Genomic DNA, 24,373 nt, shown 5'->3' with positions numbered 1-24,373 from the left:
CATTATAGGAACTTTTTATACAACAACAGAATCAATGATTTTCTCTGTTGTAAGTTGAAAACTACAAGTGCAAAATAAATTGATACAATGAACAGATTATACATACGTGCAAAGAAACTGATAAAATAATCAGACAAAAGAAAAGAAAAGATCTGCCTTAAAAGTGTCCAAAACAGCTGTTTGTAGAAAGCTATCAAAATGAGATGCTTTTATCAGTATAATCTATTCACCAAGTATGATGATCATGGGAAAAGACAAAAACGGAATTTTTAAATATTTACATTTTATATAACTCAAATAATGACACAAAAAAATGGAATTGTTTAGAAACTTCATTCAAGTAGACATGAGAGCCTTAACAGACTGATCTTGGGTCAGTTCACCATTTTCTATTGTAACGAGTTCTCACAGTAATTGCAATCAGCCTAAAAAGGAACCTGAGGGAAAAAAAATGTGTGCGTTACTGTACCATTAAATGCATGATCTTCACTGCTGGTGCATGTAAAACCTCTTATATACAGTACATAAAACCTAATTATAGTACACTTACTCACCAATCACTTTATGAGAACCCTCTGTACACCTGCACATTAATGCAGTTAATAAACCAATCATGTACCTGATTGGATAACTATATACTGTATATACTTTAAATGTTCCTAATAAAGTGACCAGTAAGGGTACGCATGAATAAGTTAAAATTCTGTACATAATGATTAAGTCGGAGACAAGAAATTAAACATACTGAATCACTGCAACAATTCATTTCGGAATAATAAAGGAGGTAAAATCTAGTTCGGTCCTCATCAGAAGCCATAGTTGCACTTGGCTGCAGCTGCATCTTTAAAATCCAGCATACACATGGACTGTATTGTTTAAGATGTAGGTCATGCTGTTACACGTCTTCAGAGAATCCTATTTTAAAGAAAACGGCGCTGCACACCCTGCTGAGCTTATTTACATCCAGGAACAGGAGAGCAGCCCTAACCCCCTCTGCAGCATCGGAGAGAGTGAACATCCTGTTCCAAAATGTCTGACCCAACTAAACATGTCTAATGCTTGCCAAGCTTGCAAAGGTTTAATGCCCTCGAGCGTATTTGTAATCTTTACATACTAGTCCGAATTCAGGCCCACCTTATCTGAAGTGGTTCAGATTTGTCTCGGGTTTGAAATAAGATTCATTTGAATGCAGCAAATAAGAACTGGTTTAGGACACAGAGAAGACGTGTAGAATTTTGGCAGAAGATAAAAGCAGCACAAAATCCATTTATGGCCCCTCACATAATAGTTAACGAAAAAACAAACAAAATAAAAAACACGCCTACGTGCTTTTGTAATAGAGGAAGCTTTCTGAATAGACAGGAGACATGTCCGGACATGTTGCCTCATTTGTCCTGATTGGACATCGGAGGGCCAAATCATTTGTCTCAGCAGATACTCTACTAACCAGTGGGGATGACTCGAATAATATATTACAAAACGTCTCACTAAGGCATATAATCCCGAAAGAAACAAGGAGGAAGTGATTAGTGCAACGTGTGGGGTAGTGAAAGTGATGTATGGTGCAACGGCAATTCCTCTACTTCAAAAACGACAAGTTAGCAAAGATTTATCTTTAGTTTAAAACAACACATGTACACACAAAAAAAACATGAACAGGATCTCTACATGTAAGTAAGCTCCTGCCAACTTAACAACACTAAAATCATGTTAAATACGACACGTAAAACACTAACTAAACAAAGACTGTTGTCTCAAATAAAGTTTGTGCATTGCACTAACATAGTGCTGCTGCTGCTCTCTGTGAACTGGGTGATTGACAGAAATTGCTTGTTTGTTGTTTCCATTGCTGGATTCTCATTTCCTTTTCACCATCACATCCAGGAGGAAAAATCCTCTCTCCTACAGCGTGTGTGACGAGTGTGTGGAGATAAACGTCTGTTGGCTGCAGGACTTGGTATCTTGTATCTCTGATCCAGTGTTCTAACCAGGGAATGGCTGCAGCATCACACTGTCACCAGCAGGGAGCGCAAGAGCTAGTGGTTAAATGATTAGTTGACCAGTAGGACGTCTTCATAGGTCGTGGTCCTGGAAAGTAAAGAAGTGACCGACATTATGATTCTGATTATTAAGTAAATGGTTTGCTCAGAACAAGTTCATCTGTAACGAAAAGTAAAAATAAAATATTAAAATAAAGGAGTTTGTCATTTTTATAGCTTGGGCCTTCCCTGTGAGGAGAAGGAAACATCGTTTGTTAAAACTATTCATGCTTCATGATATTTTCTTCTTATAAAGAAAAATAGACAGCTCTATAGTATTCTATCTATTTAGGCCAAAAAGTACTAAACTAGACATGATCCCATGCACACTACAGTGCAGGCACAATACTGGGAGTCAGTCAGGATTATAAAAAGTTGATTATACTAATCAGCATTTGCTAGCTCTTTATTCGACATTAGCTTAAGCTGGAGATACACCACATGGACTTTAGACTGGGTTTTGTATAGGATTCAAAATCATACCAAGTCTGTCTTAGTTGCAGCCAGATGCCATGATAAGTTGGCACAGGAATCTCTAAGTGTTTAAGGAATACAGACTTGCATCAGTAAATATTTAAGAAGAACAGATTGAAAAGGATCATGTGCAGGATACAGGAAATAGAGGGAAATTTTAAATAGAATATAAACAAATAATAATAATAATAATAATAATAATGATATGTAAGAGAAATAATGAGAGCATCCATCTCATTGTTAGTGTTTGTGAAACAATGACCAACATGTCCTATAGATGGCGAAACAACAACTAGGTGAAAAACCATCCACTGTAGAACTAGCCAAGGACAAGTTTGGTGTGCTGTGGCGATGAGGGAACTGGAATCTGAAGGAACACAAGATCATGGAGAACTCACTCACTGCTTCATTCTGTACACAGATTTGCAGAGGGCCTAGAGCCTATCCTAGGAGTCTTAGGGTACACACCCTGGACTGAGTGCCGATCCATAACAGGGCACAAACACACACACACACACACACACGGGCAATTTGCCTTATTTGCATGTCTTTGGACTGTGGGAGGAAACCCACCAAGAACGGGAAGAACATGCAAACTCCATGTACACAGAAGCAGAAATCGAACGTGGCAGGGAATCGAACCCTGTGCAAACTGACATTAAGGTTGATAACAACTGGTCTAACATCATCTATACTGACTTCTTCATCAACAAAACCTTTCTAATAGATGGTGCCATCGGAACCCTCTTGCCTCAACCAGTTGGCTAACCAATTCTAACTTGACCCCAATACCCAAATCTATCCCCATCTTGAACTTTCAGCTATTCCCTTTCTCAGGAGATCTCTTGAGTGGGGTAGCAAAAAGAACTGGTTTAAATAATAATTTATTAAAATCCATTAAGAGCTACATGGAGAAGCTATGGACCAATATAGAGATATTGATTCTTCAAAAACAAGTGGCGATATCGTCATAGTTCTGTCTGTCGTCAGCAGAGTCCTCAGTACCAGCAAAAACTAATCTCAACTACAGCACTGGGGCTTGCCTCAACCAGTTGGCTAACCAATTCTAACTTGACCCCAATACCCAAATCTATCCCCATCTTGAACTTTCAGCTATTCCCTTTCTCAGGAGATCTCTTGAGTGGGGTAGCAAAAAGAACTGGTTTAAATAATAATTTATTAAATAAAAATCCTGAAAAGTCATCGTGAAAGTCATGTTGTGTATCCCCAGCTTTATTTTTAATGTCAGCAAACAGTTGCTAACTCTTTGTCATATCTATACACATCAGCACAGACTTTGTGTGTAAGCGGTCAGACCTGTCACAGCAGCAGAAAAAGGAGCATGCTGATGTCTCCACTCCCCGGAACTTCCCCGAGCTGGGTGTGTCCTTGCACTCGGCGATGAATGCATGCAAATCGGTGATGTGAATGGGCTCCTGAGTTTGGTGCTATTTACAAAAACAACTCAAAGTTGAAGCCAGACACATACACACATAACCGGCTTTTCATTTAGATAAAAATAAGTGGTTTAATTCTCTCCTGTCCTTCCAGCTTACCTTGATGGTCTCGTATGCCCCGGTGATGAGGGCGATGAAGAGCGACAGCACCATGTAAATGAACAGAGAGATGAATGTGTACAGGTACACCTAGAAAAAAAAAGTTATAAATAGTTATATGCAAAACCTGTGAGGCACTTAAAATTTTTTTATCAAGATAAGAAATTGTATTTTAATGAATGCAACGCATCAAAGAGTTAGCAGCAAGAAATGTGTAATTCTTTTGCAATGAACAGTAACCAAGAAGAACAAGGAGCACCTGATATCCACTTTTATTATATTTAATCATTTGTATTATTCCGTAATTATTCAGAAAGTTTCCAGCTAAAGTGTTTACTTCCATTCTCACTGCACCTGTATGTGTATCAGCTGTAAATGTAAAACTTTCAGTGTGCTCTGGTTCTCAACCCTGCACATGTGAGTGTTTTCTCAGCTGCCAGCACACCTGATTTAACAAATTCAGCCTCTTAACACACTTCATTAAAATGAACTGGGTAACACAGCAGGGATAAGAACCACTGATGTAGTGCAACTTCCAGAAAGTGCCCTAAATTAGGACACAGCCATATTGCTCGTACGTGTCAACAAATAATGTGCTGAGCAAAGGTGAAAAAACTGCAGCAGAACATGTAAACAGTATAAGTGCAAGATGAGCTGAAACTGAAGATGCACAGGAGCATGAGTTTGTGTGCATGCATTAATGCTTAAGCATGTGTAAGCAGTATATTATATAAAAAAACACACCTGGCTAAAGACCCACACCAGTGTGCTGCTCTCCTGCATGCCACTGAAGGTGACGAACATGTCGTCTCCGTTTATCAGAGAGAACAGGCACTCGGACACCATGGACAACGAGCGGAACTGAAGGAAGAAGTCAAACAAACATTCAACATAAACACTTATTAAACACAAATTATATCATACTGACTAATAAAATGGGTCTAATTATAGTAATGACTCCTGATTTTAAGCAATGTGTTTTCACTCCAAATATTATTTTATTACTCTTTATAGAAGTTTATTTTATGCAGAAATGTTTTCAAAAGCATCTATTGCTTATGCCATATTTCTGTATGTGCTCAAGTCTTTTGTACAGAACTATAAGTAAAACAGCTGTTAGATTTTACTGAGCTTGCTGGAGAATACGAGTTCTTCTGGTAACTTTGTCACACTCGCTCCTTTCTATTTTTATTCAAATCCCAGGAGTGTACATTAAGTTTTTTGTTTCCATCTGAAAACTGGTCTGTCTTGTACTATATTTTTTTCTTTACAGCCATGCATGCAGACATATAACAAATTATATGCATAGTGCATTAGTACAGCATATAATATGGTGGCTAAGACTTTTGCACAGTAATATATATATAATATCCCACAGTAAGTTGTTCCTAGCTCACTGATTGCTACTGGTCTTTCATGCATTACCTTGACGTGGTATGGCCCTAAAACGATCCAGCCACAGAAGCAGTAGCCCAGATAGATCACTGCCACACAGCAGCAGAAACGGATCACGTTAGGAAACGCTGCACGCAGTGTCACGATCAGAATCTGGAGCACAAGAGGACATTTTCATGCTTCATTCATTAAACAGCAGCAGTTGTGGGTGAACGTGTCAAAGAAAAAAAAACCTTGAATGGAAATATACAGGTTTGCGTGTGTGTGTCTGTTTTCAGTTTGTAAAGAATTCTAAACATTTTTGAATCTCGGATTAATATCTAGATGTGTTCCGTCTACATGTCAGGACTGCAAAAATGTGTTTCAAAACAAAAACAGACAATAATTGCATGTGGGCATGTGTTTATACCTTCATAGAGACCGAATATCCACAAAAAGAGTTTTCCTTTTGGATACTAGGTGCATCTGTAGCATGAATTAGGAACAGCCTTGTGTGTGTGTTTATGTGTGTGTGTGTGTGTGTGTGTGTGTGTGGCTATATCTCCAGTCAACCCCTTCATAATAACTGAAGATTAATTCAATTAAAATCAGCTTGTCTTTTTTTGGCAAATACAGTGCTGTGCAAAAGTCTCGACACCCCCCCTTCATATTAAATACATTTTATTTAAATGATGCAGATTAAATGAAAGAAATGGAAACGAATGTTTGTGAAAGTAAAATGAATTTTAAACTTTTATTAGTTGGAGGGCAACATATTTTATTTTCTTATTATTTAATGTTGATTATAAAGAAACTGAAATAGAATAGAATATATTCATAGAATATTTAATAGAATAGTCCATACTCGACAAAAATGTTCCAGTATTTCTATTCATGTTCTAAACGCTTATCTAAAACGTGACTATACTACTATACTCACTTGTTATAATGTGCAAGGTTACATCTGCATCAATAAATCAAAAAATCTAAACACTGCACTGAATGTTTTCATGTGGAAGGCTCAGGTTCGACTCCCAGCTAGTGCACAAACCCCAGCTGCTAGATGCAGTGCCGGTCCCAAACTCAGATAAAAAAGGAAAGTTGCATGAGGAAGGGCATCCGGATCAGGGTGGTCGGTTGTGGCGACCCCTTGACAAGAGCAGCCGAAAGACTAACAACAATAACTCTGTATTTGGCGAGCCAATTATGGCTACTCATTTGTAAGTGGCGAAGGCAGGCATTTCTTTAGAAAAATCTGAATTGTTGCATTTATAAAAGACAGTCTATTCCTCTCATCATCCCGAATGTGTGCAGCCACTGTCAGCCCGCATGCAAGGAGCGGTAACGTAAACCTGGGTTACCTGTTTTTAGGCTCTCTGCAGAATAAGGCTCAAGCTTTGAGTGTGTCTGCTATAGGTAGCCAAGTGACGGTTGACTTCTAAGATTTAGGAGCTACCTGTGCACATAACTTTTCACACTCAAATTACTCACAGTGCATTGTTCTTCAGGTTTGTTGTGTTAAAACTTTGGACAGATGTTCCCTTGTATGGTTTTGCTTTAGGAAAAAAAACGTTGCATATTGCAAATCTGATGACTTTTGCAAAAACATAGTAATATTCTCAGACTGGCGACAGCATGTCACATGGATTTTTTTGTCATCACTATAATATCGGTTTATGTCAGCAGTATACTATCTCCAGTTGATCATCATCTGCACCTGTTTCTCACTGGTTTGAAGTTAGATGTTTATGGTTGAATCATTCATAGGTCACTTCATTTTATATTATCCATTCATTTAATTCAATTCATATGGGACCTACAGTATACATAACGCACACACACACAAAAAACATTTCTCTGAAACTGGTCAAGTGCAGGGATTGACCTAGGGGGATAAAAAAATAAAAAAAAAATTAAAAATAAAGCAAAATATGAAGACATGTAGGGTGGCTCAAGGCTTTTGCACAGTACTGTAGGTCAGACAGTGAGTTCATATTTTTTTCTTTTAAAAATATCATAACTGGTTTAGTACCTGTGACTGATACTTGATTATAGAGGTTGCAGGTTATACCATGTTGTACTTACATTGTACTTCTGGAAGAAGCTGAGGTAGCGAATCACCCCCACCCACACCAACAGGGTCGACGTTCCCAACAAAATCCCACACACGTCATAGGACGACATGTTCTGTAAGGGGAAAGAGCAGAAGAGCCACGAGGGTTGGTTATCAAAATCATCAGCCGAATTAAAAATATCTGCAGAAATATTGTCATTTTTGTTATTTAGATGAACTAAATATTTAAAGGTGACCTAAATCCACTCTATATTCTTTGTTGTCGCAAAAAAGCTTACAGAAAAACGGGAGGAAAAATACAATATCTTAATAAGAAAGGTTCTTTCTATAAAAATCTCTCTTATTCTAATAAGAAAGTCTCATTCTTTATTACCTACCTTAGACTCGATGCCGATCTTTATGAAGGATCCGACGATGGTGAGGAGATCGCTGATGATGAGCAGGATGTACCAGCCGTTAATGAACTCCATCCTGTCGCCCCAACACACCGTCCGATTCAGTTTGCTTTTAAAGTACCGTACGAACTCCTGCGGAGGAAAAGTACTAGTATAAGCCAGAGATTCTAAAACGTGTAGTTTATTCATTAGGGAAGCTCTCCTCGTTAATTACTTGCTGAAGGAGGAATCCTCTGACAATAGAGCGCCCGCAGAGCAAGAGAGACAGGCCACAAATCAGCGCTACGACCACATCAAAGGCCACCCGGGTGTAGCTCTCAGCTGGACGAGAAGGAAGATATCAAAACAGACAAAAATGTCAGCCTTGTGGAAAAAGAAGCACATGTAAATGTTTTAGAAAGCAGAACAAAAAAAACAAAACAAAGGCAAAACCATGATTAATCAATTTTAAAAAGGTGAAGTGGAAAAGGCAAGCACAGCGATAGTTATATGAGCTTTTATCTCATCCTTGGGACAATCCTGACTGCATGGAAATCACAAATAAATATTATTTAAAACATTCAAAGCCAAAATAAGTATTCGTGCCATATTTTCAATATTAAATGATTATTTTACATATTGTTAAATGTCTCTTGACGAGATGAAAGACTTGATCAAAATTAAAATAACAACGAAAAAAAACCTGCCAGTCTCACCGTGGCCGGACACACTGGGGTCTCTGCACTCTTGGATAGAGACCTGGTTATCCAGACTGATCTTTACCTTGCCGCTGTGAGCCTTATTGTCCAGGACGATCTGATCAGAATAAACAACACAGATTTTATTCACTTAAAAGACTTTAAATAAATAAATAAATAAATAAATAGACCTGGCCTGACTTGAACATTAAAGTGAACGATTAATATGTGATCTATTTAGACTCTGATTACAATTTTCCCACCATGCCACTCAAACTCCTGCTGAGAGTAGAATTTAACACTTGCTCAACACAGACTGGCTGATTAAACTACACATTAAAACTATCACGTCCATCATCTAGTACATCGCTAACTAGCTGAAACGAGTCTGTGCTATAAATCGAAGCAACCTTATTGAACATGTTACTCTCGAAATTGAAATGATAATACAGCACAAAAGTCCACCACAATTGCTAAACACATTATTATTTCAACAAAAACTAATTCAATGCATTTTGTGCAGGCATGTTATCAGATCAGGATATAATACTGTAATCCCACCAGGACACAAGGTTTAATCAGGTAAAGGTCAATGGTGAAATAGCTTTCGCGTAAATATTCTTAGGCGTAAGACTGTGTAAATGTGAATGCAGAAGTGTTCTGGTTTCTGTTTAAGCAACAGTTCCCGTTTTAGACATTTTTAAAAGAAATGGTAGAAAATACGACACTGAGCACTGAGCGGAAAAAAGCGGCTCACCGTGATTACAAAAGTGTAGCAGTCTGGAATCTCGTTGTTTATGATAGTCTGGAGATTTATAGCCTTTAGCTGAAACTGTATTGTAACATTGATGAGCCTGAGAAAGTCCAGATTAAAAAAAAAAGAAGAAGAAGAAGGACACCAAAACAGAAGAAAAGGAAAAATATGTATAAATAAGTGCAATGGAAAAACAGAACTGATTTTCTTGTGGTGTTTTACTCGTGACTCTTACTTGTGAAATTTAAGAGTAAAGTTTTTGTAGTCACTTTTTAAAAAGCCATCAGGTACGTTGAGTGGCGAGATTCCTACACATGCTATAAACAGAAAGAGAGACACACAGGATGTTAAAAAAAAACTATAATCAAACATTTTCAAGCTTCTCGTCAGACATGAGCGAAGCACGGGTTCAAATCCCGGCCAGTGCTTCACTCCCAGACTCTTGGTTGCAGGGCGTCCCTAGTGCGGATAAAAATGGGAGTGTTGTGTCATGAAGGGCAACTAGTGTAAAACCTGTGCCAAAATTAACATGTGCAGATCGGAAGATCTGCTGCAGCAGAAAGGACAAGATTTAAAAAGACTGCTGGAAAAAAAAACCTGAGAGATTTAACCACAGGACATGACATGAGTGAAAACATAAAACTTATCCTGAACTAAAATGTGTCTGGAAGGAGACAGAAATCATGTTGACTGAAATGATGTGGAAAATCTAACGATCACAAAACAAAGATTGGGTCAGTTTTGGTACCTGTAATAACATGTGGGTCGATGGTGAAGGTGTCATTGGCTGGGTCGATGCGGCCTTTTTTATAATATTGCTGGCAGAGAGACAAAGCACTACCGTTGTACCCCACTCCGTACACATACGCATAGCGTCCCACAGTGGTTTCCGGCAAGTGCAGGTACTGAAAAGATGAACACATGGAGGGTGAGGATGGTTTGGAGGGAGTGAAACAGGAAGAAGAGAGAAGATTATGAAAAGGAAAAACAGTGTGGTGGTCAGTCGATGTGTAAAAATTATTCTCCATGGTCCCAGAACCACACGCTTACTGTTTGAGTACTGGAATATGGCCAGGCCATATTATTATAGTCACATAACGTTGCGTTAACGAGTCTAGACCTGATCAACTGAAGTAACGCCACATGATAACACTGCCTCCAGAGGCTTGTACAGTGGAAACCATGCATTATGGGTGCATCGCTTCATGCGTTTCCCCTACTTCCTCTGATGCACCTTCGTCCGGGAACAGAGCTGATTTGAACCCACATTTTGTTATGATGCAACTTCACCAAGAGTTTAAGTTATCTCTAATCATTTATGATTTTTTCAACCACATTTCCTCGGTTCAGGTTTTAATAATACATTGGTTTCAGCAATCTCCTTAGTCGTTTTCTTTGCCTGATGCTGGATAATTTTTTTTACCCATATGTTGCCAGCTGAAACATATTAATCACTGCAGCAATTCCATCCTAAATATTGTATTTGCTTATTTAAATGCAAATGTTGGGGCCCAGGCAGCCTATGCGGTGTCACTTCCCTTTCACCTAAAAAGAAAGAAAAATCACAAAGGATAATCATCCTACTTTAGGAACATTACATGTGAACTACAGTACAATGTCATTTCTGGTTAATAAGAACAATGTACACACCTTTACTCACTTTATACTGTATAATGGCATAAAATCCGGCGACATGACCGGTTTAAACCTAGACATGGCTTAAAAGATGAGCCTGACAGTAACAGAAATCATGCCCTATTCTTAGATCTTAGTCAACCATTGAAGGTTTTTTTTTTTGTGTGTATCTACACAGCCAAGTTAATTTTTTTCACATGGTATTTACAATCTTGAATAACTAGATTGAGCAAGTTACATTACAGCTAGAAGCATATTCAGCAGTATCTCTAGTACATCTGTGCATCTGGGTACATCTAGGTCTCACCGAAATGTAAACTTTCCAACAGTTTGACGTTCGGTTGGCATGTCCAGGAACATCCAGGAGTATTATCTTCAGTACAGTATAGGAGAAAATGCATTTTCCACAGCAGAAAATTCAGTGTCAAATCAGTGCTAGTTTTTAAATGGTTTCACATATCATAATCATACTGAGTGCTGGATACTTAGTCAGGAATTTAGTCAGGTACTAAACAGCCATGCAACACTGCTTCTCTTTACACTTCTACACTCACAGACAGAGATTCAGGTTCAGACTTGTTCCTCTTTTCTTCTCAATTAGTTTCTAAATCTATATAGATCTAAATCTATACATGTATATTTTTGTAAAGCTGCTTTAGGACAAAATATATTGTTATAAACTTTAAATGATTCAACAAATTCATACCAGGAAATAGTGCTGCATTATCAATCGCAATAAAAAAAAGCGGACCTTATGAAATTATCTAATAGCAAAAGTTATAATTTATTCCTGAAAATATATAAATGTATCAATAGCTTGACAATAATTTATGCATTTGTTCATTTTTTTTTTTTAAACACAAATATTGGCAAACACCATTTTAATGTGATGGTTTGTGCCATTATTTGCTATAAGCCTAGATAAATACATTTAAAAGCTAAATATTAAGTTTACCACATTTTAATCAGTTCAATCTTGCGAACATTGCGATTTGTTTTATCGTCAAATCATGCAGCCTTAAGAGGAAGTCTGAATTTAGACTTCAGACAGCAGGAAGCTTAAATGCAGGTGGCAGTTCCTTAGCCCCTGGTTTATTATGTTCATGTAAAAACATTTAATGAACCATTATCTTAAATATGTTTACATGTAAATTATGACAACGTTATAGTAATACTCAGGAGCCTCAGAAAAAGTCAAATAATGCTATGGATGTTAAATATGCATTTAAACAACTACTGATTAATGAGACATTTATGACGGACGTTTACGCTCTTTAAGATGATATACACATAATCCTGCACTCTGAGGTAAGAGCAGAAATGCAAGTGTGAAAGTTACACCTGCATGCAAGAGGCACATCAAGACAATCCTGACAACAGACTAATGATACTGGTGTTACAGTAGCATTCAATACTTAGACAGACCACACAGGGGTTGGACAATGAATATGAAACATTGGCCAATTTAGTGTTGGAGGTTTCATGGCTAAATTTGACCCGCCTGGTGGCCAATTTTCACTGATTGCTAATTAAAACTTCACACTTTGCTCTTATTGGTGGAATGTCACAGTAATGAGTAATAGCACAGTTTGGCTTTAGATATTGCAATGCACACAACATTATGGGTGACATATCAAAGCTTAAAAGAGGACAAATTGTTGGTGTGCATCTCGCTGGCGCATCTGTGACCAAGACAGCAAGTCTTTGTGATGTATTAAGAGTCACAGTATCCAGGGTAATGGCAGCAAAACACCAAGAAGGACGAACCACATCCAACAGGAGTAACTGTGGATGCATGAGGAAGCTGTCTGAAAGGGATGTCCGGGTGCTAACCCGAATTGTATCCAAAAAACATAAAACCACAGCTGCCCAACTCACTGCAGAATTAAATGTTCACCTCAACTCTCCCGTTTCCACCAAAACTGTTGGAAGCTCCACAGGGTCAATGTACATGGCTGGGCTGCTATAGCCAAACCTTTGGTCACTCGCGCCAACGCCAAATGTCAGTTTGTGCACCCAATGGTTTAAACTTTGTATCTTGAAGGCGGTGCCGTGTGTCAGGATGATAATGCACCAATACACACAGTAAGTCTGGTGACAGAGTGGTTTGATGAACATGAAAGTGAAGTTGAACATCTCTCATGGCCTGCACAGTCACCAGATCTAAATATTATTGAGCCACTTTGGGGTGTTTTGGAGAAGCAAGTTAGGGAACGTTTTCCTCCACTAGCATCACGTAGTGACCTGGTCAAGAAGAATATCTCAAAAACCCTCTGGCCACTGAGCAGGACTTGCATCTGTAATTCCAAAGACGCATTGATGCTGTATTGGCCGAAAAGGAGGCCCTACACCATACTAATAAATTACTGTAGTCTAAAACCAGGCTTTTCAGTTTCATTGTCCAACCCCTGTACATGGTTCTCGAAATTTAGATTACATGGATAATAAATTTATGGTAGAATGAAAAGAAAAAAAAAATACTATAGCAAATACAATGTGTTGTATGAACATTGAAATAAATCAACATACACAAGGCTGATCTTTGGCAGACGCTGATGAATATTAATGTCATAAAAGGTGTCAAAACCTAAACAAGTGAAGAATTTTCTTGGCAGAATTCTCCAAAAGCTTGCGTCTTTTTTGCAAGAGTTGGCGTTAAAGAAAATCATACTGAGGTTCATATGATCCCAGTGCCATGAAAGGGAGGTTGGGCCTAATTAGCATACTAAAAGTACAGGCTGAGCAAAAGTTAAAAAAACATTTTTTTTATACATAGATGTGCAAAGCCAAGAAAATTACAGTATCACTTATTATTTTTATTAAAATATTTCTCATTTATTGTGTATTGAATCAATCTCTAAAATGTCCATATAGACAATTAGCTTACTTACAGTACACTGAAGAATAAATGAAACAAAGTGCACCATCGTAACATAAATTTTCTGGATATTCAATTCAAATCAATTCAAATTTAATTGTATAGCACTTTTAACATTTGTCATTGTCGCAAAGCAGCTTGATACAATCCAGAGAAAATTATAGAAATTTGTATAAAGTGTAAAAAATGTGTATAATTCAAAAAAATGTATATAAAAGTCAATTTTCAGAAGGCTCATTTTATAGGCCAGCATTAAGCAAAGAAAATAAAGAGATTCTGCGGTTTGAGATGATGTAAAAGCTTGCTGAAGGTGCATCATGAATGCATCGACAGGAGAAATCAGAGCGATGTTTGAAAGTGAAAGTGAGAGCATTTTGACATGCACACAATGGATTGGGACATGGATTGGGAACAACTGCGTGACCAGAAGAAAACCACTTGTTAGTAACAATAATCGACAAAAACATCGCTCCAAAGTCCAATGTTTATGTTACCGAGCATCAACATTGGACTTTGGAGCAATGTTAAAAAGACATGTGGTCTGAGGACTTCAAATTGACCCTATTCCAGAGTGATAGATGCATCAAGGTAATAAAGGAAGCACAACATCATACATAGTGGACATCGTACAACCCTCTGGAGGCAGCGTTATGATCTGGGGTTGCTTAAGTTGCTCAGGTCTAGGCTCAGCAGCCTTATACGACAATAAAAAGTCAGATGACTGAATGACAATAAAAAGTCTGCTGACTACCTGAGTGTACTGAATGACCAGGCTTTCACATCACTGGAGGAATATTCCAGGAACTAAGATCATGAGAAGAGACTTTCACACATGAATTGACCACCACATACGCATTTCAATCAAAGCTAAAATTCAGGCAAACCAAATATTAGAGTTTTTGGCCAATCAGTGTATAATGGATCTGCACTTGGCGTTTCTTCTACTCTTAACATATAACCAAGTTAAAAGACATACTTACTAACTCGCTTAAGCTAAGTGGTTAACAACGAAATATATGCATCACGTATATTTGTCAGTAGCCCTTACCTGTTCGATTGCGTAATTGATGTTATCATAGACGTCGCTCTGCGTGTACACCGCCAGCGTGTCGTCGGAACCGTCGCTGTAGTCCTTAAGGAAAAGGTGTTTAAAGGAGGCTGTGTTTTCTTCCTTAAATGTCACCACCATCTGGTTACTCAACCCAAACAGCACTAACTGTAGAAAAGAGAAAAAGTAGAGCCGTTAATCACTCCCGTCTAAAAGACGCAATAATTAAAATCGAAATGCAGCAAAATGATGCAGCAACGGTGTTTAACTAAAGTCCTAAAATATCATATACAAGCTGCTAGACATGATACTTTTAGTTAAATATCAAAGAAGTTATGACTGGTTCTACTGACCAGTGGATGTGTACGGCTCTCATCGCTCACCTGTACTGTCACTATGATGATCTTTAAGAGCTGCAGGACCAGTTTGAATGGCTTTCTGCCCTTGGCATGGTACTTATCACATGGGCTCATGAAGAAATATTTCAACTTCCTCCTCAGCTCTTCCTCTTCCTGATCTGTGGAAACCCAGGCCCCTGTCCCGGGGTACATTTTGGAGTTGCCATGGTCAATGTTGCAGTCATGGGAACCATAACCAGTCATTGGGGACAGCAACCGATCCCTTTCTAAGAAGAAGAAGAAAAAAAAAAGAGGTATGATAAGACTCAGCTGAGGTGTAAGCTAATCTCCTTCAACTACTTGTATGTTTGACAGCTTTTACTTCGTAACATGCCACAGATGACTTTAGTGATTAAGCAATTATGTAGAAATGTTAATATGTCCATAAGTGAAAGGTATTATGAAAGGTCAGTATTACACAAGTGACATCGTTATAACTGCCCCTGTAACTAACTATCACTAGGAGACATCTACAGTAGCATGCATGTATAGAAAATGGACGCAGAAGATAATAAGACATCTTCCTCTGTAAACATTCTCTTCGTCCATGGTAAGACAGAAGCAAAATAATAAACGAGTCATTCCAGCGGACTACGCGGATCCATATTATTTACGGTATGTACATGTTGCAGTCTGCATATTCTAGAGCCGATCCATTTCTTGAGGCGCTGCTGTCAAGACACCGAGTGACGCACAAGGGATCACACAGCTGTCACAACACTCAACCTCCAGGCAGCCAGAGCCCAGCGTGGGGTGGGAGAAAAAATGCAAAGAATCAGAATCACTTTTAATTTGTTGCCCAGAGGCGAACCATGTCAATTAATTTAATGTCTCTTCAGTATGTGAACCTCGCATTCATAGGAAAAAAACAAAACAAAAACAAAACAAAAAATGAAAAACAGAAGCACATCACTGCTGTGTCTTACATTGTGCTTCTAGAAACGCAAGCACATGGTAGAATTTTTTTTACTTTTTTTTATATAAATTAGAAAAGACTGCTTTTTATGCAATTTATGCTTCTATCAAGGAGCATGGGCGAAGTTATTGTTAATTCAGTTGTCTAGCCCATCTAAAAAACCTTCAAGTTAAATTTAAGGTTATTTACATCAAAAGTGCACGAATGGTGAATGAATTACAGCATCATTTTCTAAAATTTCAAAAAGTAATAATAATAATATGGTTTCATGTCCAGCTATGGGTTATTCCATCATCAAACGTATTTAACAATAAACTGATAAAATATCTTCAAATTATTTAAAGTATGGTACTTGCATTCTGTTAACACTTAAAACTTAAAACCAGACAAAAGCAAAAACATTTGGTTTAGCCAAATCTTTGCTACATCAAGAAGGTGTTATGTGCCCAGAAGGCGTCTAACAGCTGTGGTGGTTGACAGAATAACATCCATGGTGAGGAAAAGTGTGGCGCCTTCCACGACATAGGTGTAACTGTATCTATATACCAGATCCCTATATAATTTAAAACAGGGACAGTTAACCACAAGATGTAAAAACATCTACATTGCTGGAACAATATCCTCTGGACAGATGGAAAAATATAAAGAAGGGAAGGAACAGCTTATGATATAAAAGCTACCACCTCGTTTCACAGTGTAGGCATGTACAGTATGGCTGCCAAGGGAATTAATCTTGTATTTAGTGATATTGTGAGTGCTGACAAAAGCAGAATAATTCATTCTAAAGTGGATGGAGCCACATTATCAGCTCTGATTAAACCAAATGCTTCAAACCCTAATTTGATGGAATTTTTACAGTGCAGACAAATAATGACTCTGTGCAGCCTTCAAAAGCAACCAAGATTTTCTCTAAGCAAATTTAAAAAAAAAAGGGGGGGGGGGGGGGATGGTATAAAAGGACAACGTCAATCACCTGACCTTAATAATTCAACAGAGCATGCGGTTTCTGAGGGGCAAAAAGCCCCAGAACAAGCAGAAACTAAAGACAGCTGCAGTAAAGGCTTGGCAGAGCAATATCAGGGAAACAACCCAGCACTTGCTTAAATCTAAGGGTTCCAGAATTAAATGATTGCAAATTATAATTAAATTTATGAGTATATTAGATCGGCTGATTACTTTTTCTCCCTTTATAAAAGGAGAGACACGTACAAATGCACAGGTCTCGAGCACCAGACGAGAGCCAGACTCTCTTTTTTCTTCAGACATGAACCAGTGAGAAACATGTACAGATGATGGCAGGACTAAAGTTGTCACTACTTTTGACAGGTGTAAATTTTACAGGGACCGAAATATGAGAATGACGTCGCAAAAATGTAGAACTAAAATGATCATATTATTAGCCACAAGGAGTCTATAACAACCATGATCATATAAATCTGTGCTATGTCTTGGCCCAAGTGATGCGTTTTTTAAAATTATAATATATATATATATATACAGGAATGCAAACATTTATACTTCACATATGGAGAGATGGAGGGGAGTGTTTGTGGGTTGGATGTTTCAAATATAAAATTAATCGAAATATCAAATAAATCTAAATATTGAGTTAAATATTGAGTATATATTGTGTCATATGTATTTGTTGTATGTAATAGACCACTTGTGATGGCAGGTAATGATAAGCCGTTTCGCTGGCTATCACCGCAAGTTCAGACCTGTGGGAAACACTGTGCTGTATATTGTATGTCAAGTAATAAATCATGGTAAGTGGAGTGCACGGTTGAGAGGTGCCACTTTACAAGTTGCACAGATGAAAGTGAAATAATCTGTCTTAAAGCAGTTCAACATGAAAAGAAAAGGAAAAAAAAAAAAAAAGAATAGAAACCTTAAAAAAATCACACTTGCAACCCAGAGGGGAAGTAACGGCAGCACTTCTTACTGAAGGTGTAATACTGTAAATCACAGCCCCTATACACAGCAACGGCAAAAAAAAAAAGAAAATTAAAGTTAACCGCAAAACGCTGCAAAAATGATGAGAATATTCAACACCCGGACAATGATTCATCTATAAAAATGCTTTTAGTGCATGAGTCAGAATCAGTGTGAAGCCTTTATTAGGTTCCTGTTCACAATTCCCAGCATAACGCATCAGCATATCAGCAGATCTCTCCGTGAATAACATTACTAAGAGGATTAAAATTAACAAGAGGATTTATATTGCTTGTCAAACCAGATCAACTTTTGACTAATCAGAAAGCATCTGTGACGGGACTTAAAGAGTTGACACGTCTTCTCAACGAGACTAAATTCTTAACCATCGGAGAACATGCGGGCGTTTCTAGGCTGCAGTCAAGGCTGCGAGTCTGATGTTAAGTGATAGAGTCAATCATGCAGAGATAAGTGAAATGGAAAAAATCTCATCTGTCCAGCTTTTCTGTGCGTCACTGATTCAGTGTTCTCAGTTTAAGCAAAAAGAGACACGCTTTGCTGCCAGAGAGATGCACGAGTGTAACGATCACAGGTCACATCTAGGCCCGTCAGTCGACACTGGGCCTCCCAAAACGACACACACCCATACACACACCAGCCGAGACTAAATAATACCTGAACAAAAAATAACGCAACACACCTTCACCACAAATTGCAGCTCTGCTCTTCACGAAGACAGACGTACGACATGATTATAGATCATCAAATAACACCACAAAGCTCCTGATCTGCTTGGACTATGAGGTTTGCTTGGTAATGATGATCCCAAACCACACAAATTCACCCAGCTGACGCAGCAAGCACAGGGACGGAAGGGGTACAAAAGACAACCAAGTGAGCTGTGGTTTGATTTAAGACCTACATTTATCAAAAATGGAAAATCATGAGACCAGTACAATAAAAAACAATTCAGTTTCAATTGCTAATCCATCAGCATGGGATATACTGTGTCGTATCAGACATTATGGCTGACAAAGCTGAAAAAAATTGCTTTAGATATTGTGTTGAAAGAAGTGATCCAAACACAGGAATCATGATATGATCACAATATATACTGGAGGTTTGCTAAGCTGCCAAGAAGACAGATTTTTTTTTACATGTTTCTATTATATATTTGTTTATAATAAATAGACAGAAATTTGATAAATATGTTCATTTTTTTTCTAATAAATAGTTAATCCCAATTTTTAAAAACGTTACAAAATTTTGACATCATCTGCTTCCAGTATGTTTGTAAAACCCTATACCCTATCCTAAATATCAGACGATCACATTAGGATTTAATTTATCATGACATTGATATTACCCCGCCATGGAGCCCAGCTCTAATATTAAGAAATTTTATTGATGCAAAAATGAGCCATAACGTCATATGGTTTTTAGCTAAATGTAACATTTTACTGCTTCCAGAGATCCACATGAAGTCTACCATTTTCAAATCAAACACACACACGTTTGAAAGATTTGGTGAACCCACATCCCCAAAACATTATTTTTTTATTCAGTCTATTCTCTTCGGATAAAGCTCCGGGCAGGTGACAAAAAAGAAAAAAGAAAATTGTTTTCAGCAAGTAAAGTGTTTTTGGTACAATCTGCCTTGACCTAGATTCTACAACATTTCTGGAAGTGTACTGGAAGTGTATTTTTACTGAAAGATATTCTCTGAATAAGTGTTTTGTCGATAATAGGACAAAGTCTGAAGACTGTGCTCGCAAAGCATATTTACCTCATTTTAACATCATACACCATAAACAGTAAAAAAGTGTAAAAAAAAAAAAAAAAAAAAGGTACAAACACTATGTTTCTGCAGCATAAAGTCCAGCACGATATAATAAAGCAATACACGTTCAAGTTAAACTGAGACTTTTGACTGTGCAATTATGAGAGTAAAACAAAAAACAAAAAAACATTCTCTATATAATCAAATGCTACACTAAACTTGTCTCAATGTTTAACCCGTGCTTGGATACAATCAAGCTTTCTCAATACGCTGAAGCCAATCTAACCAATCTAACTGCCTGTATTTCTGAAACGCTGGCCTCTCAGGAACTCCTTTAATGAGCAAAGCATGTGGATGTAGAAATAACTCCTAAGCAAGTTCTTGTAAAGTGCAAGTTGTGAATTATTGTGTGTACAGTTCCCACAGATGGATGCATGTCTTCCGCAAGTTTGAGACATGTAATCTGTCAGAGGACTCATTTACGACTGTATCGCTTTAGAGTTTCACTTTTACGCCTTCACTCCCGAGAAATTTCATCCTGGTTTTACTTTAACGCCCCTTGTAACACCTTTATATTAGGATGGGATAAATTCTAATCATGAATAATCAAAAATCTGGAAATGTAGGTATAGAAAAATAAATAAATAAATAAATAAATAAATAAAATTTCATTTAAGTTCCAAATAAAGTTCCAGAAGTTCCAGTACTTCTGGTGTAAAAAAAAAAAATTCAGGTTTAAGCAGATTAAATAAATATATCAAAATAATAAAAAAAAAAATTGTGCGATTTATATGATGCTTTTCAGCAAGTGACAAGCTGATCCTAGTGAGAAATAGGGCTATTTGCAGCCCAGGGCAACCGTGACTAAACCGTTACAGACAGGTTATATAAAAGTGGTACTGAATCATGGCACAACTGAGTTTAGCCCTCGAGATAAAATGCATGCTCATCATAACCAACTGCTGAGTCTTAAATGACCCACAGACCAGGCAGTAAAGATGACATGACTTTTCACATACATGAATAACTCACTTATTATCCCACATGTAACTGTGCGGTTAACTGTGGTGACCCAAGGTTTCCCAATTCTGCTGCTGCAGTTGTCCTGCGTTGCACATTTTAGTATTTCCCAGACCTCATGAATTACATCTTGTGTGTTGAAAAAACGAAAATCCCGAAATGTTCGAATATTCGATGGGTTTAAAATGTGTCTGAAATTTAGACGGGGATTGGTATTAAGAGCTAATTTAGTACAACAGCAACAAAACTTGCATTTGTCTTTATGCAACAAAAGCTTTTTCAGTGCTTCTTTTTATAAACGAGGTTCATGTGTCATATGAGCTGGATTAGTTTTACCTGGCAGGAAGCTGTAATCTAAGTATTAGCACAAGATTATCCAGCCCTCTTAAACAATGACTGTGGTGTATTATACAAGCTGGAAAAGTAATAATTCTGAATTGAGCTAAACATTACCGGACTGCACGTACTAAACCTGACATTGTGCATTGCTCCACACAATGATGTTTTTGTCACACTGGTCCAGACTCTATCCAGCTTTTTCAGCTAGAAGTTGCAGTGAACAAACATATGGTTGGTATAATATATACATCAGCATTTTGGATAAAGGGTCAAAAAGATGGCCAAAGATGTTTCTAGGCCATTTTTGGTTCACTCTTTCCAATAAAGAAAGTTACAGGATTTTATTATGCTGTCTGAGAAGTATATATAATTAAAAAAAATGTTTTTGGCAAACTATAAGTATTTTAGTAGATTAAAGAAGGCATTTGAAATAAATAAACGAATAAACATATTGCAGCTGAAATAAAAAACGTACGAAAAACAAGTCCTAGTTCAACGACTACAGTTTATATAACTTGTTTAGCTAAAAGCAGCTCATTATTGACAAAGAAGAGGTTTCACTGTATATATGTCTGTGTGTTTGTGTTATTCCAGTCAAACTGGGACTTGTAATGACTTTTCTTGTGAATGAAGGCGTAAAACTGATTGACATTTAAAGAAGACTTCAAACACAGTACAGTGATTAGACTCTTAGCTGCAGAAAAACATTTAAATGGTGCAAAGATTTTAAAGAAGATACATCCGTACATCCGTGAATAAAGATCCCGGCCAAGGTGGTTGCAGTCGTTCCTGGGAACATTAAGCACAGACATTTCCACATGTCTGCCAATTAAAGGAGTTTCTGGGAGGACAGTTTTTCAGGCGTAAAGCAGGCTGATCATTTTACCTTGATGGAACCGAAACATTAGTGAAATGTTGGGTTAAGTGCATTAGTTCAGAAGGGGATAATATAGAGAAATGAAAAGTAATTTTTACTCTCATAACTGTGTTCTGTTATTCTGCATAATCGAGTGTGCATATGCATATCTGAAGCATCTTTTTTGACAATAATCAGTTGCCTTTATTATTATTATTATTATTATTTTATGCCTTTATTATTATTTGACTTATTTACACCTATGAAAGAACGGTTAGATGTTAAAAGGTATTAGTTGTCACCATTTAGTCATATTAATAGGGAAATTGATATAGCTTGACCTTTGGACACATATGGTGTAGAAAATGTGTAATCACTTGATACATTACACCGGGTTAGTTCTTTTCTTTTCGAAAACACTTTCAAAACTTTTTATCATTTATTTCATTCTTCATGATGAGTCAATAAGAATGCACAGAATATAAGCCATAATACAATGGTCCCAGTATTTCATATTTTTATCCTTAACGCAAACGATTACATTATATTTCATATAAAAGAGGATTCTTTATATAATAAAAGGAACATGACTCATTATTCAGAGAGTACTCTTAGTTCTAGAGTTAGTGCATTTTTTTTTTGTTTACATTACAACATTACATTTAGATTACATTCAGGAGACAAGTTATGTAAATCGACATTGCATTTGTTTGTTTGTTTGTTTGTTTGTTTGCTTGCTTGCTTGCTTTTGATGTCAATTAAGGAATATGTACCTAGCCGGCACATTTCCTTCTTTAGTTTGCTTACAGAGCTTTATTTAATGATCTGCATTAGCTAGCTATACAATGGAGCTTTTAAAATGAAACTGCATTGCAACCCAATCCTGTGCATTTACACGACTTCTATGTCTTTGATGTTTGGCCACGAGCTCTGACCATCTAATCGAGAGATCACAACTCGTACAGCTGACTTACCGGAGGAGTCGTGAATGACGTTATTTTGGTCCACCACGGCCATGTTGGCAGCGCGAAAGAAACATCCGTCATAAAAAGCGAATCTGAGTCACGATGCATTAAAATAAGAGGAAAAACAAATCCCGTGCTAATACACAAAAACAACAGGCTCGCGCTGGGTGTTGCTCGTGTGCGCGCAAACCAGCTCGGTCAGCTCGAGCTGTGTTCTGAGAATGCTCGCGCTTCCTGCCACTCAGCGGTCATGTGACCACGCACACGTGACGCGCGGCACGCTTCCATTTCCTTTCACTCTTCTGGCGACCTGTGTTTGTTAGCTCAGGCTATTTCTTTACACTCACAACAGTTTAAATGCTCACTGTTCGTAAGGTTTGGCAAATCTTGTCAGGGAAAGAAGCTAGCTAAGGTGTTACTTTCAGCCAAATGGTACCTAGAGGTTGTCAGGTGACTTCACTTGATAATTTGCCTGCTCTGCAATGAAAATATACTAAATATTATTAAAATAGAAATAAACAGATAAAAACATGGGCAGCAGTGTGGCCTCACAGCTCCAGAGTCTGGGTTCGATTCCCACCTCTGGTCTGTGTGCAAATTCTTTCTGTGTTTGATGGTTTTCCTCCGGGTACTCCAGGTTCCTCCCACTGCCCAAAGACATACAGAATAGGCTAACTGTCGTTCCCAAATTGCCCATAGTGTGTGTGTGCTGCAATAGATTTGCACCCTGATTGGGGTGCACCCCGCCTCATGCCCAATGCAACCCTGTAACAGGATACGCAGTTTATATGAATAAACTGAAGGAAGGCCAAATCACTATTTTGCCAAAAGTATGTGGGCACCTGACCATCACACCCATGCGTGGGCCTTCTGAAATCTAATATCAAAAGCACAATTGTACAGAATGTCATTGTACACTATATACTTACAACTTTTATTGTATCTATCTAGAAACCTCTGTAGTCCAACAATGGACCGTGGAGGCCAATGGTGACCAGTGTATTCATTCCCATTTTTACGAACCTCTGGTCAACATTTACACACTACAGGCATTTTGGGAACACCAATTAGCATAATCTGCATGTTTTTAGACTGTGGGAGGAAATCTGAGTACATGGAGAAAATCCATGGGAACATGCACACTCCATAGACACACATACTGTAGTCCTCTAGGTGGGAATCAAGACCCAAGACCCTGAAGGTGCAAACGACAGTGCTAGCCACTAAGCCACTGTGCAAAAACTACTTTTATTTACTAGAACT

The 24,373-nt window shown here is 37.7% G+C and overlaps 1 protein-coding gene across 1 annotated transcript; it reads right to left on the bottom strand.

Annotated features, from left to right (window-relative positions):
* Positions 1–23,348, bottom strand: mcoln1a (mucolipin TRP cation channel 1a). The gene is made up of 15 exons (XM_053477144.1): positions 23,120–23,348; positions 15,288–15,529; positions 14,905–15,072; positions 10,092–10,248; positions 9,579–9,660; positions 9,347–9,443; positions 8,608–8,707; positions 8,127–8,233; positions 7,895–8,044; positions 7,529–7,630; positions 5,495–5,617; positions 4,814–4,930; positions 4,070–4,159; positions 3,831–3,961; positions 1–2,088 (listed from the first exon to the last, which is right to left on the bottom strand). Exons 1-15 carry the CDS (start codon positions 23,160–23,162, stop codon positions 2,052–2,054), a joined length of 1,746 nt encoding a protein of 581 aa, XP_053333119.1. The 5' UTR covers positions 23,163–23,348; the 3' UTR covers positions 1–2,051.
* Between the last annotated feature and the right edge of the window lie 1,025 nt (positions 23,349–24,373).

This window comes from Clarias gariepinus, chromosome 18, assembly GCF_024256425.1.
Source record: "Clarias gariepinus isolate MV-2021 ecotype Netherlands chromosome 18, CGAR_prim_01v2, whole genome shotgun sequence".
Classification (NCBI taxonomy): domain Eukaryota; kingdom Metazoa; phylum Chordata; class Actinopteri; order Siluriformes; family Clariidae; genus Clarias; species Clarias gariepinus.
Note: the sequence above shows the minus strand (reverse complement) of the source record. Positions and strands in the feature narration are given on the sequence as shown.